At 43.7% G+C, this 17611-nt stretch overlaps 3 protein-coding genes, 1 long non-coding RNA gene and 1 pseudogene across 8 annotated transcripts; 1 reads left to right on the forward strand and 4 right to left on the reverse strand.

Annotated features, from left to right (window-relative positions):
* Positions 1 to 1018: 1018 nt before the first annotated feature.
* On the forward strand, positions 1019 to 9928 carry LOC116250537 (uncharacterized). Of its 3 annotated transcripts, XR_007572942.1 has the most exons (4): positions 4379 to 4514; positions 5521 to 5617; positions 5692 to 5819; positions 9370 to 9928. It is a non-coding gene; the product is annotated as an uncharacterized LOC116250537 (long non-coding RNA). The 3 variants fall into 3 exon arrangements; XR_007572941.1 differs by lacking the exons at positions 4379 to 4514; positions 9370 to 9928 and adding an exon at positions 1019 to 1404 and having other exon boundaries at positions 5692 to 6024; XR_004171442.2 differs by lacking the exon at positions 9370 to 9928 and having other exon boundaries at positions 5692 to 6024.
* Positions 1401 to 4499, reverse strand: LOC116250535 (uncharacterized oxidoreductase At4g09670-like). Of its 3 annotated transcripts, none has more exons than XM_031624228.2 (3): positions 3653 to 4499; positions 2311 to 2620; positions 1401 to 2214 (listed from the first exon to the last, which is right to left on the reverse strand). In XM_031624228.2, exons 1-3 carry the CDS (start codon positions 4247 to 4249, stop codon positions 2003 to 2005), a joined length of 1119 nt encoding a protein of 372 aa, XP_031480088.1. In that variant the 5' UTR covers positions 4250 to 4499; the 3' UTR covers positions 1401 to 2002. The 3 variants fall into 3 exon arrangements, with proteins under 3 accessions (XP_031480088.1, XP_031480087.1, XP_031480085.1); XM_031624227.2 differs by having other exon boundaries at positions 1401 to 2241; XM_031624225.2 differs by having other exon boundaries at positions 1401 to 2620.
* Positions 6389 to 8304, reverse strand: LOC116250536 (uncharacterized oxidoreductase At4g09670-like). Its single transcript, XM_031624229.2, has 2 exons — positions 7714 to 8304; positions 6389 to 7207 (listed from the first exon to the last, which is right to left on the reverse strand). The coding sequence occupies exons 1-2, from the start codon at positions 8287 to 8289 to the stop codon at positions 6590 to 6592; spliced, it is 1194 nt and encodes a 397-aa protein (XP_031480089.1). The 5' UTR covers positions 8290 to 8304; the 3' UTR covers positions 6389 to 6589.
* A 253-nt stretch (positions 9929 to 10181) lies between the features above and the next one.
* On the reverse strand, positions 10182 to 12465 carry LOC116249657 (uncharacterized oxidoreductase At4g09670-like). The gene is made up of 2 exons (XM_031622841.2): positions 11834 to 12465; positions 10182 to 10994 (listed from the first exon to the last, which is right to left on the reverse strand). Exons 1-2 carry the CDS (start codon positions 12305 to 12307, stop codon positions 10377 to 10379), a joined length of 1092 nt encoding a protein of 363 aa, XP_031478701.1. The 5' UTR covers positions 12308 to 12465; the 3' UTR covers positions 10182 to 10376.
* Positions 12466 to 14441: 1976 nt separating this feature from the next.
* On the reverse strand, positions 14442 to 17377 carry LOC116251253 (uncharacterized oxidoreductase At4g09670-like; annotated as a pseudogene).
* Between the last annotated feature and the right edge of the window lie 234 nt (positions 17378 to 17611).

Raw genomic sequence — 17611 nt, forward strand, 5'->3', positions numbered from 1 at the left:
GGAATAAGAAAAATGGAAATTTCTTTTGGAAGGCAATTCAAGAATCTTAGCCATCGAAGCAATGCACGGTTCCATCACGTTCGTCGGCCCTACAAAATGTACTTCAATAACTTAAACAAAGTGTAAGTTGCATATTTCATTGCAACTTTTGCTGGTCGATTTGTCTTTTTAACTGTGCTTTTTATGCTTCCATCCTTTTAAAATTAATGTCGTAAAAAAACCTGCAGAAGCTCCATATGAAGTCAGTCTTTTTCGTGAGAATCGTTAGCTTGGTCTTCTTCCAATGAAAAAATAAAGGGAGCGAGCTCTTCAACATCCTACATATATACATACGCCTAATACAAGCTCGAGATTTGTATCAGAAAACATCATTCTCAATGTCTCGAAGTCAAGCAACATCTTTGGCTACTTAAGGTCGCAGTCAAGGCCTACCAAAAAGGGAACCAAACATGGATATGCAATCGAATATCTTATTGGGAAGAACAAAGTGAATCTATTCCCTCATTCCAATGATTGCAGAAATAGTTTATGGAGTTTAGGAGATCTAAGCATCAATTATAAACTTCCTTTAGATATGCCAGCCATGGTTTTATTGGAAATTAGTTGACTCCACGTCTGCCCCATGTGCAGGGTTCTGCGTGGTTGTGTGCCACCATGCAGCATGTGTGTTGTGTGTGTGTGTGTGTGTGCGTGAGAGAGAGAGAGAGAGAGAGAGATTATTCAAACGGAAAGAGATGAAAAGAAAATGCAAAGTATGGAGGTGATGTGAGGCTGTAAGCAATGAGCACATGGTTGCATGCTTTCACATGCACAAGTTGAGAGATCAAATGCTGAGTAGCACACATGCTTCCATGTGACCTAGGTTACTATACGAGGGTTTCAATCGAGTCAAGCCTTATACTATAAGGATGAGAATCCATGACTCGAACTTTTGCAAGGCAAATCATATGTATGCTTTCAAATATACAATATACATGTAACAATCCAGACCACAATATACGATATACAATATACAACAGGAGAACCCGGACGGCTCCAACTCGTCGATGTGGGTTCTCCTGTTGCCTTGTGCCCTTCCCCGTCCATCGGAGAAATCTTCCACCGCTGGAGCCCCTCAAGAATTGTTAACCAGAGAGATCATGTCCCGCAGATGCTCGGTCGGAATGCCTAGGAGGAAGGCGAAGGTCGTCGGAGAGCGACTGCTGGAGGAGGAGGAGGAAGTGGGGAGGGGTGGTGTAGAGTGAGCCGGTTGCGGCAAGAGGCGGCGATGCCGTCGTTCATTTTGCTAGGCAGAACTCTGCGGGCTTTCCCCATCGCAGCGGATGTTTGTGCTCCCTCCTTGTCGTTCACTTCCATCGACGCCTGCCATCGATTCTATCTATCCTTATAGGGTCACATGGACCCGTGAGTTGCTCTACTCTTCCTCAATTTTACTTTCTTGTTCTTGGAGCCATATTGGGTTTCCTTTCTCTGTTTTCTTTTCTTTTCTAAGCCTTAAAAAATATTGGGTCTCGGCAAATGTAAAGGGCACACTTCCATCTTTTCGAGTTGTGGGAGATGGCATGATTTTTTTCTTCTTTCTGTTTTGGGCGAGTTCGGTTATAGTGAGATTTTAGAGGATGATGGTTCGCTAGGCCTGTGGGTGTCTGAATCAACGCTTATAGGAGCATCGAGAATCTGGTATGCGTGGCAGGAAATTATTGTTCCTCAAAACATAACAAATTTTTGGAGCTACTTTTCAGCAATTTAGCGGGAGGCAAACAACAGATTTAATACAAACTAATATGAAGAACTTACATAAATAAGTGGAAAGATTTTTCTGTTTCTGCTGATTCATCAGACTCATACCCATGTTTTTTTGCTGCATCTTTTGGAAGTACCACATATAGATTAAGAAAAGCCATTGGATTGTCAAATACAATCGAAAGCTAGAAAACTCGAAAGCATAATTGAACACTAACAGCAGTGTTGCTCTCAGCAAGACCACCTCTTCCATTTGGAGTCACAGCGATACAGGTTCGTATCCCTTTCCTATCGACGCCTTGACTGCATCAAGTACCATCTGTGTCTTCTTTGTGATGACGGGCCATTTCTGATCTGGCTTTGAACCAGAATCTATAATTGCCCTCACCAACCTTGCAAATTCCCTCACCAAGCAGGCCTCTTGAGGCAGATCAGTGGCAACATGAAGCTGTGTAGGCAATGGTGACCATCCTGTCACCAGCTCCGTAAATCCCGAGTCTGAGGAGAAGGAAAAAGTAGCAGAATTCTCCTTAAAAGGTACAACAAAATCATCGACGTGAAGTGTACCTCTGGTTCCACTGACAGTGAAATTCGTGGTCAGGTTGGAATTGAACGAGCAATGAAAGGTCGCTACTTTTTCGTCATCCCATAACAGCGACGATCCGCAAGACAGCAGAACTCCCGCTGCATTTCTGGAAACTGTGCCACGAATTGCAGTCACAGTCTTAGGCAGTTCATAATCTGCTGCCCATAAGATCGACCTGATACAGTACCATCCTGCGTCCCCCAGAGCACCCAGAGCATCAAGATCTGGCTTCACCCTGATGTCGTTCTTGAGAAAATAATCCGTGGCAGCAAACGTGAAGGCACTGTTTACCTGAGAGAATTCATGGCTAGCATGTTCATCAAATTGGCATCTCTGGAAACCAAATAGAACACAATGCCAAAGAGTCGCCAAAATAGGCAGGCAGCAGGTTCTGTGTCATCAACAGGGATTCCATTATATGTCTGTTTATTTATTTTCCCTATCGCAATTGGTTGCAACATTTCATGGGATTTGCCATCGATTCCATAGGCCAACGTAATTAGTGGAAGAACCTACATGTGAAGGAGACAAGGAGATGCCATTTACCGTGAAACGCCAAAGAGGCTCTCAGTCACAACAGTATTTCATTTTTCTACAAAGGCTGCATTCAAAGAACTAAATTGCCCTCAAATTTCAAGCCTCTGTTAGGCCTACTTGATTATTCGGATAACTTCATATGAAAAACTATGTTTGCTGTCTACAAGCATCTAAGGTGAAGTTCAATACTTTCTTCACTTAAGCACAAGCTTTTAGTTTTTTAATCAACAGCTTAACTTTCTTCACTTGATTTTATTGTGTAAAGCAGAAAAATCTGAGCAATCAAACACGGCTTCACATAAGTAAGCTGTGATTAGGTGAAACCCATTCAATTTAACATTTTGATTCCAAGCCCAAGCTGAAGCGAAATATAAGTAGAGGAGAACGATCAAAGGTAGAAACGAGAACATATGCGCTAGTAGTTTCCTCAAGTAATAGTTGAAAATCTATTTACTACTATTAAATGTTGTTGTGGCGTTTGATTATTTCATATTTAAAATCCATGGATCTGATGTGATGTGACATGGTTTTGCTGATGTGGCTTTGCTGATGTGGCGAAAAATTCACACTAAAATCCATAATTCATCAAACTAAGATCTTAAGTTAGCTCTAAGATTTATACTTGAAATCCTTATTTTGCTTTTTGTATTGAGAAGAAATTAGATTTAAGATTCAAGGAAGAAAGTTGGATGTTAAACTAATCTAATGTGCCCAAATCCGGGGGATTTCAGGTAAGGGCAAAAAACAGCGTCCCTGGATAAAATGGGTCGTGAGACGGCATTTTACCCATCTGAGGTCCCCAAAGAGGGAGGCGTCGGAGAGGAGCTCCCGCATCTTGGCCGTCCGTGGATGGTGCATCCACATTGTCCCGTCCATGAACTGCACTCCCATGTCCTCGCAAACCACCAGCATTTCCTCCAGCTCCCTGGCGGCCAGTGCCGCCGGCTTTTCCACCAGGATGTGCTTCCCTCGTCTGGCTGCCTCTGGCACCCACCGGCGATGGAGCGACGTCGGGAGGGGCATGTACACCGCGTCCATCGCCGGGTCCTCCAGCAGCTCCTCGTAGGATCCGCACACGCGGGCGTCCTCTGGGAAGCCGTTCTCCATCGCGAACCGTCGAGCCTTCTCCGCCGTTCGACTCGCGACCGCGACGAGGCGGGCGTTGGGAGCGAGACGGATGGCTCTGGAAACCTTCTTCGCGATGGTCGCACACCCCATGACGCCGATTCGGACGGCCGCCTCCTGTTCCGCCTCCATCTTGTTCTCCTTCTCCGTCGTGGCGGCGCAGCTAGTTATCCTGAACCGGATCGCCATATCTCTCTCTCTCGCTCGCTCTCTCTGTGCGTCTGAGTGGGGGTTAGATAGATAACAAGCAGCTCGCATAATTGGCGTATGTCATCAAATTTGCGGTACCTGGGTGTCCCCACAAAAATTCGTTCATGTATCAGATCTCATTCACTCGAATTATAAATTATATTAGGTGAGTAGGATGTTAACAATCTACCTTCTGAGAAAAAAAAAAAAAAAACCCGTTCATCTGGGTTTTGAGCTGTGCTGCGTCGGAGAGGAGCTCGAACAAGCCACATACCTTGTATATGCCAGGCGACATAATTTGTGTATGCCCCTGTCGAACCAGCTATACTATATGGTACGTTCTCTTATTTTATTTTATTTTATTTTTTACTCAAACCTAAAATCCTTGGGAAGCAATGGTGAAGTCCCTTGAGTGTATTTTCTGGGTCCTCGCCTACAAGAATACACTCACAGTGTTAGACTTATATACGATTGACATCTTTCTGTTTTTCAAGAACTTACCGGTATCTGTTTATATTGACTAGTAATGCTGCATTATGTAATTCTATGACAATGGTCAGAGTATGTGCATTCCAACTTATGAATATCGGACCTCAGACTTCTTTCTTTCTGGAAACATTTTACTTAGCAGCATCAAGTGATCCTACCTTCAGATTCTCTGCGAGATAAAATTTGTCATTTTGTGGCTACCTTTTCCTTTAGATTAGAACAATAAGTTATTAGGTAACTTTTCCTTTAGATTGTAGTTGTGTCAGACATCACTACATTCTGTCAATAAAAACAGATAGTAGCCTATCAAACAAATTAATGGATGATGTATTATTTGTATTGACGAATTGTTTAGCAGGATATGCATTAGTTATAAATATATACGGTGACAGCATCTCTTGAATTTTCTGTGTAGGATTTCAACATTATGTATTAATAGCTGCATTTACCTGTTCTTGTAAAGCACTAGGCCTATTTGGCGAAGGGAAAATGGTGCATGTGTGCATCAAGATATCAACTGAATTAGACCTCAACTACATAGCGCTTGTCTGCAGAATAAGAGCTACCGTAAATGTAAGCCTATAGAACATGGAACAGATAAGGAAACATAGAAAAGTGGCTACACTCAGTGGTAAAATATACTGCGATAGTCAACTGCTTTTATTTCATGCACTTTAAGGTTATCGCACACCGATAGAGGGTGTAATAACTATAAAGTATTTCGTTTGTTCTGTTCTATGACCACTATTTGTGATTTAGGTTAATCAATTTTATTTTTCTCACTAGTGGTGGATGTGGACATGTTTTTTCTTAAAATCTAGTAAGTTCAACAGTATTACATCTTTACTTAGGTCCACAGGCACAGCAACAGCATCCGTGTGCCATCACTGTAACTGCGTTAAAGCAATATGCTCAATCAGCTTACGCCTTGAAACAGACAAGCCGCTGGTAAGCTTTTCATGTTTTTTCTAGTCCATATGAGAAAGGGCTCTTTACTGTTTTCTGGCACTGCAATACCTCAGGTTCTTTCTTTGTTCCTGTGGAGAATTTGGAGAATAAAAAGGCTGTTGCGAGTCAGGGTTTAGCCCAGGTGAGCTTCTGAGGGCATGCTCATCCTGTGCCTACAGGTTTGGGATGTGAATGGAATGAGGTGGGCATCTTTTTACCAGTCCTTATACTTAGAGCTAAGTTGGTTGATTTGTAAGCAAAATTCAATCAGCAGATTGCAGGTTCGCTATTCCGTCCAGGAGTATTGCAGGGTTACATGATGTCAGTCCATATTTTTTCATGTTAAGTTTCTTATGCTTATCAGTACTTGAATCGTTTGAGTCATATAATAATCACCGCAGCGGAAACTGTCGTCATTCACATTTTTTCCCCCCGCCCCCCCTGAATGATTTTTAATGCTTCAAAGTACAAGCAGTATTTTAGACATTGAGCAAGTTATTGTAGTTAACCAATTCGTTGTTGTTGATTCAGATGTTTTATCCAATGGCTTTCTTACCAAGGCAGAGAATTTTGTAGTGATAGTGCACACTGTGCATAGGATCCAACGGGAACAAAACTCATTTCAGAATTTTAATGTTTCTTTCATCAAACAGCAGAATACTATTTCTGAAATGAAAACTCCAGGCCATCAAACAGAGCAGAAAAATGGAACCATATTAAAATCTAGCAAATTAACACAAAAATTTGTTCAAAAACTGAGTGCTACTGATCTTTGCCTTGCAAGCTTAGAAAAAAAATCTTATTTCATCTGCAGAAAAGCAAGTACATGATACAAAGATGGACACAAACATTGCCTCCAACTGCGAACAAAAGCTTCCAATATGGAAGCATCATTAAAACAGAACGGATAACACGAATGGCACGCACATCGGCTTGTCCATTCATCAAAGGCACATGTTCTAGTACAGTAAATCACAGCAACACGGTCTCAAATCCCTTGTCTATGGACGCTATAATTGCATCGATCACCAGATGCGTCTTCTTCGTGATGTCAGGCCATCCCTGGTCGGGCTTTGAACCAGAATCCTTGATGCTACTGACCAACCTTGCAAACTCCCTCACCATGCATGCCTCTTGAGGCAAATCAGTAGGCACACGATGCTCATCAGGCAAAGAACGCCATCCGGTCGCCAGCTCTGTGAGTCCCGTGTTTGATGACAAGGAAAACGCTGCAGAGTTCTCCCCGAAAGGCACTACAAAATCATTCAGGACAAGAGTCCCTCTGGTTCCTGCGATAGTTAAGTTCATGGTCCTATTGGAATCGAAGGAGCGATGAAAGGTCGCCACTCTGCCGTCGTCCCACTGCAGAGACGATCCGCAGGAGAGAAAAACTCCAGCTGCATTCGTTGAAACCGAGCCACGAGTGGCCGTGACAGCCTTTGGCAGTTGGTAGTCAACTGCCCATAAGATGGACCTGATGCAGTACCATCCTGTGTCCCCCAGAGCACCCAGAGCATCAAGATCTGCCTTCACTCTGATGTTGTTCTCCATAAAATCGTCGTTGCCAGCAAATGTAAAGGCGCTGTTTACCTGGCACAGATGACGAGCAAATCATGTTCGTCTAATCAATTCGTTGGTCTCTCAGCAATCCACAAGAAGATGGCGAAAGGCAATGCTCGGGCAAGATGGCTATGTGTTCGGGCTGAACACGTTCGGCCTGCCCCTTGCAGGACAGGTGTCCTGTGTTCAAGTTCAAATTCAACTATGGCCAAAAAAAGAGAAGAGACGCATCTCTGCCACTGAAACTGTTCTTAGTGTCATGCTAAACAACTAAAACATTTAAGGATGTTAAGTTCAACTAGTGAGGACGGGAAATTTTTATCGTGCCTAATATTGCAGTGAAAAGATAATGTTTTAGCCTTTTAGGGCACTGAAAATCCTGAAAACATCCTGCTTCCATTTGTAAAGGTTGCGCTGGAAAAAGTATCCATGTTTTTATCGCGAAATGCACTGCTTGGTGAGAGCCTGCAATCATTGAATGCAGAAGATAATCCACAACGAAGATTACAGAGAAGGTTGGTGAAACAGCATTTTACCCATTTGAGGTTTCCAAAGAGGGAGGCGTCGGAGAGGAGCGCCCGCATCTCGGTCGTCCGCGGATGGTGCATCCACATCGTTCCGTCCATGAACTGCACCCCTCTTTCCTCGCAGATCGCTAGCATCTCCTGCAGCTCGCCGGCGTTCAGCGCCACCGGCTTCTCCACCAGCACGTGCTTCCCCGACCGGGCCGCCTCCGCTACCCACCGCCGGTGGAGAGAGGTCGGAAGGGGGATGTACACCGCGTCCACCTCCGGGTCCTGCAGAAGCTCCTCGTATGACCCGTAGACGTGGGCGTCCTCCGGGAAGCCGTTCTCCGACGCGAACTGCTGCGCCCTCTCCACCGTGCGGCTCGCCACTGCCATGAGCCGGGCATTGGGAGCGAGACGGATAGCTCTGGAATCCTTCCTGGCTATGGTGGCGCACCCCATGATGCCGAACCGGACCGCTGCCTCCGGCTCCGTCTCCTTCTCCCTCATGGTGGCGCAGCCTGCCACCATCTCTCTCTCTCTCTTCGTCTGGAAGGGGATTTGGACGGTAAATATAACCAGGTTTGGTAAACATGGGGCTCGCATAATCGGTGATTCGTTTTTCCACCTCTGCCGAATCTGGGCGCCTCTACAAAATCGGTTCCGACATCAGATCCAGCCCAATTTATTTACCTGGATTTGGTAATTAAGCTTAGCTACATTTCTTTTTTTCAAAATGTCAAACCTGAGTCCTTGGTGAGGAGATGCAGAAAGTGGACCGGTACACATATAGGCATCCAACAATTCCTTAGCTACATTTGCTGTTTTTCAAGAACTTACTGGTATCTGTTTATATCGACAAGTAATGCTGCATTATGTAATTCCATGACAACGGTCGGAGTATCTGCATTGTGGTTTCCAACTTATGAATATCTGACCTCAGAATTCTTTCTTTAAAATTATATGGAAACATTTTACTTAGCAGCATCAAGTGGTCCTACCTTCAAGTTCAGATTCTCTGCGAGGTATTTTGTGGCTACCTTTTCCTTTCGATTAGAACAATAAGTTATTAGGTAATTTTTCCTTTAGATTGTAGCTGTGTCAGACATCACTGCATTCTGTCAATAAAAACAGATAGTAGCCTATCATACAAATTAATGGATGATGTATTATTCGTATTGACGAATTGTTTAGCAGGATACGTATCCATTAGTTATAAATATGTATGGTGACAGCATCTTTTGAATTTTCTGTGTAGGATTTCAACATCATGTATTAATAGCTGCATTTACCTGTTCTTGTAAAGCACTAGAACTATTTGGCGAAGGGGAAATGGTGCATGTGTGCATCAATATATCAACTGAATTAGACCTCAACTACATAGTGTTTGCCTACAGAACAAGAGCTACCATAAATGTAAACCTATAGAACATAGAACAGATAAGGAAACAGAGAAAAGTGGCTAGACTCAGCAGTAAAATATACTGCGATAGTCAACTGCTTTTATTTCATGCACTTTAAGGTTATGGCACACCGATAGAGGGTGTAATAACTATAAAGTATTTCGTTTGGTGTTCTGTTCTATGACCATTAGCTGTGATTTAGGTAAATCAATTTTATTTTTCTCACTAGTGGTGGATGTGGGCATGTTTTTTTTTTAAATCTAAGTATAACATCTTTATTTAGGTTCACAGGAACAGCAACAGCATCGGCGTGCCACCACTGTAACTGCGTTAAAGGAATATGCTCAATCAGTTTATGCCTTGAAACAGACAAGCCACTGGTAAGTTTTTATATTTTTTTCTAGTCCATATGAGAAAGGCCTCTTTACTGTTTTATGGCACTGCAATTACCTCAGATTCTTTCTTTGTTCCTGTGGAGAATTTGGAAAATAAAAGGCTGTTGCTAGTCAGAGTTTAGCCCAGGTGAGCTTCTGAGGGCATGCTCATCCTGTGCCTACATGTTTGGGATGTGAATGGAATGAGGTGGGCATCTTTTTACCACCTTATACTTGGAGCTAAGTTGGTTGATTTGTAAGCAAAATTCAATCAGCAGATTGCAGGTTCGCTGTTCCGTCCAGGAGTATGACAAGGTTACATGATGTCAGTCCATACTTTTTCATGTTAAGTTTCATATGCTTATCAGTACCTGAATCGTGAGTCCTATAATAATCAGCGCAGCGGAAACTGTCGTCAATCACATTTTTTCCCCCGCGCCCCTTGAATGACTTTTAAGCAATATTTTAGACATTGAGCAAGTTATCTAATGGCTTTCTTCTTGCGACCAAGTCAGAGAATTTTGTAGTGAGAGTGCACACTATGCATAGGATCCAACGGGAACAAAACTCATTTCAGAATTTAATGTTTCTTTCATCAAACAGCAGAATACTATTTCTGGAATGGAAATTCCAGGCCATCAAACAGAGCAGAAAAATGGAACCATATTAAAATCTAGCAAGTTAACACAAAAATTTGTTCAAAAACTGAATGCTACTGATCTTTGCCTTGCAAGCTTAGAAAATTTCTTATTTCATCTACTGAAAAGCAAGTGCATGATACAGAGATGGACAAAAGCATTGCCACCAACTGCGAACAAAAGCATCAAATATGGAAGCATCATTAAAACAGAACGGATAACACGCAACGCAGATCGGCTTGTGCATTCATCAAAGGCACATGTTCTAGTACATTAAATCACAGAAACACGGTCTCAAATCCCTTATCAATGGACGCTATAACTGCATCGATCACCAGATGCGTCTTCTTCGTGATGTCAGGCCATCCCCGGTCGGGCTTCGAACCAGAATCCTTGATGCTTCTGACTAACCTTGCAAACTCCCTCACCATGCACGCCTCTTGTGGCAAATCAGCAGGCACACGATGCTCAACAGGCAAAGGACGCCATCCGTTCGCCATCTCTGTGAGGCCCGTGTTTGATGACAAGGAAAACGCTGCAGAGTTCTCCTCGAAAGGCACGATAAAGTCATGGAGAATAAGGGTTCCTCTGGTTCCAGTGACAGTTAAGTTCATGGTCATATTGGCATCGAAGGAGCAATGAAAGGTCGCCACTCTGCCGTCGTCCCACTGCAGAGACGACCCGCAGGACAGAAGAACTCCGGCCGGATTTTTCGAAACCGAGCCGCGAGTGGCCGTCACAGTCTTTGGCAGTTCGTAGTCCGCTGCCCATAAGATGGACCTGATGCAGTACCACCCTGCGTCCCCTAGAGCACCCAAAGCATCAAGATCTGGCTTCACTCTGATGTCGTTCTCAAGAAAGTCGTCGTCGCCGGCAAATGAAAAGGCGCTGTTTACCTGAAAAAGTTCACGAGCCAAACATGTTCGTCCAATTAATTATTTGATCTTCCGGCAATCCACGAAAATCGACATTCGTTTCACTTATCACTAATCCGCGCGTTGCTTGCGTCCTTCGGCAACCTCTCTGGGGAATCGAGTATTCCCCCCAGTTATTGAATTCCAGTGTAGGAAAAAACAGAAACTGAATGATGCAACTGAGGCTAATACTCAGAAATCGGATATAAATAGACAAAAGATGTTATTGCATTTTTGTCCTATTATGGTCCACTTTTTTTTTTATATTTGAAAGATAAAAAAAGCTACTAAAATTTAAAAAAAAAGAAAAGAAAAAAGAATTGTCCCACTAATGAGAAATCTTTCAGCTTCTCGGCCAAAGACGGGGCAATATTTTTCAACCTTAAAAACAAAACGTGGCCCATCTCTCTTTTCACCTTAGCATGAAATAGAGAAGAAATGCACTAGAAAAATCGAAACTGTTTAGAAAATAAGTCATCTGGGTGATTCTTATCTTTTTGAGTGACAGTGGACCGTGGCTAAGAGAAAACACGTAGGAAAGATTTTCTCTCTCACATGTTGAAGGACAAAGTCTCTGGTTGCAGGTTAGAATGGACGCTAAGACCAGCTAATGAGCACAAAAAGCCTTTTTACCGAGCCAAAAATCACAATGAGAAGATAAATTTTAGGAAGACTTGATATCCTAAAAACACCCTCTTTCCCTAGTAAAGGTTACATCGGAAAAAATTTCGGCGTTTCGACAGTGCTAGCAATCATTGGAGTTGAACGCAGAAGATAACCGAGTCAGGTCAGAGATAAGGGTATAGTGAACGGCATTTTACCCATTTGACGTTTCCAAAGAGGGAGGTCTCGGAGATGATCTCCCGCATCTTGGCCGTCCGCGGATGGTGCATCCACATCGTCCCGTCCATGAACTGCACCCCTCTTTCCTCGCAGATCGCCAGCATCTCCTGCAGCTCGCCGGCGTTCAGCGCCACCGGCTTCTCCACCAGCACGTGCTTCCCCCACCGGACCGCCTCCGCCACCCAACGCCGGTGGAGAGACGTCGGGAGGGGAATGTACACCGCGTCCACCTCCGGGTCCTGCAGAAGCTCCTCGTATGACCCGTAAACGTGGGCATCCTCCGGGAAGCCGTTCTCCGACGCGAACTGCCTCGCCTTCTCCACTGTACGGCTCGCCACTCCCAAGAGCCGGGCGTTGGGAGCGAGACGGATAGCTCTGGAGACCTTCTTGGCTATGGTGGCGCATCCCAAAATGCCGAACCGGATCGCCGCCTCCGTCTCCCTCTCAGTCATGGTGGCGCAGCCCGTCGTCCTCTTCTTCCCTGTCCCTCTCGTGCCCTCTCTCTCTCTCTTTCCCCCTCTTTACCGTATTGTTGAAAATATCATATATAACCCTTCCTCCAGAGGGTTCCATTGGCCAGATTTTTGAGCCAGCCCCAAGGGCACAGGGCAGGCCTGGAGAAGGCGTCGAGCCACCCATTTGTAGGTCCTCAGTCAAATGACATTAAGGTAGTCTTTGATGGCAGGGTATATCTTTCAGTGGTAAATGAAATAAATTTAAGGAAAATGTTATGAGGATAAAATTTCTCTTTTTCTAAGTCCAGTTTGATGGCTTGAAAGTTTTTGTGTTCGTTGCCCAAAAACAACAAGAATGTAACCAACAAAAAAAGCAAGCAAAAACTAATGCTTCATATCACCTACATTAGAATCATCACTGTCAAAAACTAATAGAGAAACAAAATTTTAAACCAGTAGTAAAATCCGTACAAGCAAGGATAAAGAGAGCCTGCAAGCAATTTATTGCACTACAGTCAGCTGGCAGGCCATTAATAGCTCTCATTAATGCAGGTCACTCCACCGAAAAGAAAAAAACAAAGGAAGCTTCAGTCAGCCGACGATATGGCTGACGGATTTGAAACCCAATTAACAAAATACGAAGGCAGCGGCATTCAAATGCAGGAAAGTAGGACCATTAGAAAAATTCAAGAAGAAGAATAATAAGGAATAAGGATACGAAGGTAGAGGCTAGCTATGATTTCAAAGAACAAGAAAGAGATTACCACGACAGGACCTTGAAGAAATTAGTAGGGCGTCTACTGAGATTTTGGCAGTGAGATTATGTACTTAAAATTGTGAATGGGTTGATTTTGTTTGCCAGTTATCAGTAATTGATATGGTAAACCATATGCACGTCACAATTGCCCATATATGTGGAATGCATTGGTTTTTTCTTCCACATTCCTTTGCGTCAAGTTTCATAAATCTGCTTCAAATATTAAGGCATACCCATGAAACATTTTGTTTTAAAGATTCACAAATCTACTCAATATTTGGAGTACATTTGTAAAACACTCACACAATATTTCTCAGATTGAATATGAACTGCACATGCTGCACAGCATGCGGCATTCATTCCAAGCAGATGGCATCTTGGCACCCCATGTCAATCAGACAAGCACTGAAAAATTTGGAGCATAAAACTATTGGTTTGGTCTCATGTGGATCCAAACCTGAATCATGATGTTTCTCGATAAGAACAAAATTGGTCGGCAAGGGTTCTATATTTTAGAATGTTGCAGATCCGGAATTAGATAAAGCAGACGTTTATCAACAGCTCCCAGGTCTGTGGTTACTTTTCGGCTACATGAGATCATATTTATGCCTTGACATGTAGCATGCATGTTGTCACAATGAAGTTTATCTGTTCCCACTTACGATACTCCAAAAGTTTAGTGATGTATTTAAGATTGTCAACAATTTTGTTGACTTATAAATTGAGTTGTTAAGTGATTGATTGTTCTAGTTCAAGGTTAGAACCAAAGCTAATAGGTGACTGGTTAAGATCCATCAGCAAAATTGTTACAGTGATATTAGAGATAAGTTCGATGCTCCAGCCTATTGTCTCACACATGTATTCACATGTATCTAGCTACCTTAGAAGGGTAGATTGCAAGATCATAAAAATTTAATTTTGTTTTTGAGATTATGAACAATCATGGAGATTTATAAAAGGAGTTCTTAAATAATCAGTTGTTCGTGCAAAGCTGTTAAAAAGCGAATTGGGATCCACCCGTTGGGTGGATACACCACTTGTCATAAATCAACCGATTGTTAGAATTTTCTTTCAGGATCGACTAGTCAATCTTTTGCACATTTTCATTCTGTTTGCAACCCAATTGCCTTTGAAAATGGATAATATTGCGCCAAGTAGACTCGATCATAATCTGATCAACAAGGTTCAATCGCTCCCCTTCTAGCAGTTCCAGCCGTCTAATTACTAGTTGAGCTTCACTGAGTCCTCATAGATAATGGCATTAATTTTTAGATCTTCAGAACGACCTTATGTTCACCAGTTTAAAATGCATCAAATCGATACAAAAATGTGTTCAGAAGCCAAATGACACTCACCTTTCCCTGCAAACATGGGGGGAAATTTTATTCCATACCAAAAGCTTCAGACATGAGCATTAAGAAACAGAAGCAGAGGACATGCATGGCACGCATCACGCATATCTGCTTGAACGTCGCATCATGTTGTAGTTCAAATGAGTGGCACAGTCTCAAATCCCTTCTCTATGGAAACCATTACAGCATCAATCACCAAATGCGTCTTCTTCGTGATGTTAGGCCATGTTTGATCGGGCTTCGAACCAGAATCCGTGATGCATCTGACCAACCTCGCGAACTCCCTCACCATGCACGCCTCTTGAGTTAGGTCAGTCCGAACACGATGCTCGATAGATGGGAATGGACGCCATTCCCTCTCCTGCGCCGAGAGCCCCGTGCCTGATGAGAAGGAAAAAGTTGCAGAATCATCCTCGCAAGGCAGGGTAAAGTCATGAAGGACAAGGGTCCCTCTGGTTCCGGTGACAGTTAAGTGCATGGTCAAATTAGCATCGAAGGAGCAATGGAAGGTGGCCACTCTGCCGTCGTCCCACTGCAGAGAGGAGCCGCATGAGAGAAGAACTCCCGCCGCACTTCTGGAAACCGAGCCTCGAATTGCCGTCACGGTCTTCGGCAGTTGGTAGTCGACTGCCCACAAGATGGACCTGATGCAGTACCACCCGACGTCCCCCAGAGCACCCAGACCATCAAGATCTGCCTTCATTCTGATGTCGTTCTCAAGAAAATAGGCGTTGCCAACGTAAGTAACGGCGCTGTTTACCTGTTCATGGTTCAGACACGTTCATCGCATCAATTATTTGATCTCTCAGCAACCCATTAAAAGGATGTGTACTTCGCTGGATCTACCAAAAGCTTGCATGCCAAGAAGAGCAGAGGGGGACCGGCGTTCGTTCTTGCTGTTCTTGAGAAGCTAAGAACAGGACCTCCTGTTTTTGGCGTTTCAGGAAGTAGAAATCAAACGTCTCTGAACTGCCAATTGCCAATTTGGTAAAGAACTCGAAAGCCCTTCCCACTTCCTCTTTGGGGGTTGGGGGTTGGACATTTGAGTTGAGGGTAAATATCATATTTATTTATTTATTATTAAAGTCTGTTCGAGCCTTGCCAAGCGATGCTTATCCCTAAGCACCAATAACAAAAACAATAGCGTCTATAGGAATTAACAATTGGAAACCCGGCCCTATGCCCAATAAATATTATCAAGACGAGGAAAAGCATCTACAGACATCAATTAGCATGAAGAATAGCATCTACAGAAATCAAAGAGCATGGTCTCAATATACAAAAATCAATTAGCATCAGTATCAAGAAGAATAGCATCTATAAAAATCAACTAGCATGGTATCAATATACAAAAATCAATTAGCATCAGTGTAAAAAAACAATAGCATCTATAGAAATTAATTAAATTTAGAATGATAACCAGAAGAATAGCTAACGATTGGACTCTCATCGGCTATTCGGTACTCCTATAACCCTTGACATATAAGCTGCCAGTTGATAATGCAACCCAAATAATCAGTAAGGTGGCATCAAGCAACAGTAAGGATTAAGGAATGCGTGTTTAATCCGAGTCTTAGAAAAAAAACAGATTAACCTAAATCAGATCAATCGCTAATAAAGAATGGGATTGAAATGAAAAAAAACAATATTTTTAAATGTGGAAAAACTCTTGAAGGGAGCAAAACCTCTTGCGGCCATGTGGATGCACGAGGTCGGCCCGAGTAGCGAGGGGCTTAACTTGTTCCGCTGACAGAAACTGCAATTGAAAAGCTGGTCCCTCCCATATTTGATCTTTCTTCGGGAAACTTAAATTAAAACTGCCCCACTTGAACCTAAAAAAGAAAGCGTATCCCTCATCTCTTCTCACCTTAACATGAAATGAGCAGGAAAAGCTGAAAATTTTCTGTATCTGGGTGAACCTTATGTTCTTAGTGATTATCATTTGATCTGTGTTTGATGGCGAAGAGAAAAGGCACAGGAATGATTCTCGCTCCCACTGAAATTGTTTCTCCCCGGAGGCCCGAAAGTTATCGTCATTGTAGTTACTAAATGCTTTAGACCGGACGTACTGCCAAAATCACCACTAAAAGATAAGTTTTTAGGACACTGGATATCATGAAAACATCCTGCTTCTCCTGTGAAATATGCAGGGGAAATAGTTTTCGACGTGTTGAACGCACATCGGAACACCGGCGATATTTTCGACATAGACGGCGACCAAAGAACGCAGAAGATAACCGATACCGAAGGTTAGACATATGGTTAGTGAAACGGAATTTTACCCATTTGAGGCTTCCAAAGAGGTTGGCGTCGGAGAGGAGCTCCCGCATCTTGGCCGTCCGTGGATGGTGCATCCACATCGTCCCGTCCATGAACTGCACCCCTTTCTCCTCGCAGATCGCCAGCATCTACTGCAGCTCGCCGGAGTTCAGCGCCACCGGCTTTTCCACCAGCACGTGCTTCCCCGACCGCGCCGCCTCCGCCACCCACCGCCGGTGGAGAGACGTAGGGAGGGGGATGTACACCGCCTCCACCACCGGGTCCTGCAAAAGCTCCTCGTATGAGCCGTAGATGTGGGTGTCTTCCGGGAAGGCGTTATCCGACGCGAACTGCCGTGCCTTCTCCAGTCTGCGGCTCGCCACTGCCACGAGACGGGCGTTGGGAGCGAGACGGATGGCTCTGGAGACCTTCCTCGCTATGGCGGCGCATCCCATGATGCCGAACCGGACCACCGCCTCCGTCTCCTTCTCAGTCATGGTGGCTAAGTCCGTCTCTCTCTCTCTCCCTCCCCCGTTCTGAAAGGCGATCTCGTACCGTTCGGTGTAAATGTTGGTCATATATATATATAGTGGCGCAGCCTGCCATAATCTCTCTGCCCGTCTGAACGGAGATTGGACAGTAAACATGGAGCTCCGCCTTATCAGTCATTCGTTTTTCTCCACCTCTGCCGCCCCTACAAAATCGGTTCCGTCATCAGATCCAGCCCAATTTATTTACCCGGATTTGGTAATTAAACTTAGTTACATTAATTTTTTTCGAAATCTGAAACCTGAACCCTTGGTGAGCAAAAAAAGTTGCAGAATGTGCACCGGTTATTCAAGTACCCAACAATTCTTTGTAGACACTATTTGACAACCTTGATATCATTTCACAACTAGTAAATATTCTTTCTCGGTTAATTGAATAGTTTAT

This window comes from Nymphaea colorata, chromosome 3 (assembly GCF_008831285.2).
Source record: "Nymphaea colorata isolate Beijing-Zhang1983 chromosome 3, ASM883128v2, whole genome shotgun sequence".
Taxonomy (NCBI): domain Eukaryota; kingdom Viridiplantae; phylum Streptophyta; class Magnoliopsida; order Nymphaeales; family Nymphaeaceae; genus Nymphaea; species Nymphaea colorata.

What these genes read in the sequence shown, in the direction of transcription:
- LOC116250535 (XM_031624225.2), bottom strand. Translation starts at nt 4,249, where the DNA reads ATGCGAGCTGCTTGTTATCTATCTAACCCCCACTCAGACGCACAGAGA. An exon ending in TCTTTGGGGACCTCAGATGG is followed by an intron (nt 2,621 to 3,652) that starts GTAAAATGCCGT and finishes GAATTCTCTCAG; the next exon opens with GTAAACAGTGCCTTCACGTT.
- LOC116250536 (XM_031624229.2), bottom strand. Translation starts at nt 8,289, where the DNA reads ATGCGAGCCCCATGTTTACCAAACCTGGTTATATTTACCGTCCAAATC. An exon ending in TCTTTGGAAACCTCAAATGG is followed by an intron (nt 7,208 to 7,713) that starts GTAAAATGCTGT and finishes CATCTGTGCCAG; the next exon opens with GTAAACAGCGCCTTTACATT.
- LOC116249657 (XM_031622841.2), bottom strand. Translation starts at nt 12,307, where the DNA reads ATGACTGAGAGGGAGACGGAGGCGGCGATCCGGTTCGGCATTTTGGGA. An exon ending in TCTTTGGAAACGTCAAATGG is followed by an intron (nt 10,995 to 11,833) that starts GTAAAATGCCGT and finishes GAACTTTTTCAG; the next exon opens with GTAAACAGCGCCTTTTCATT.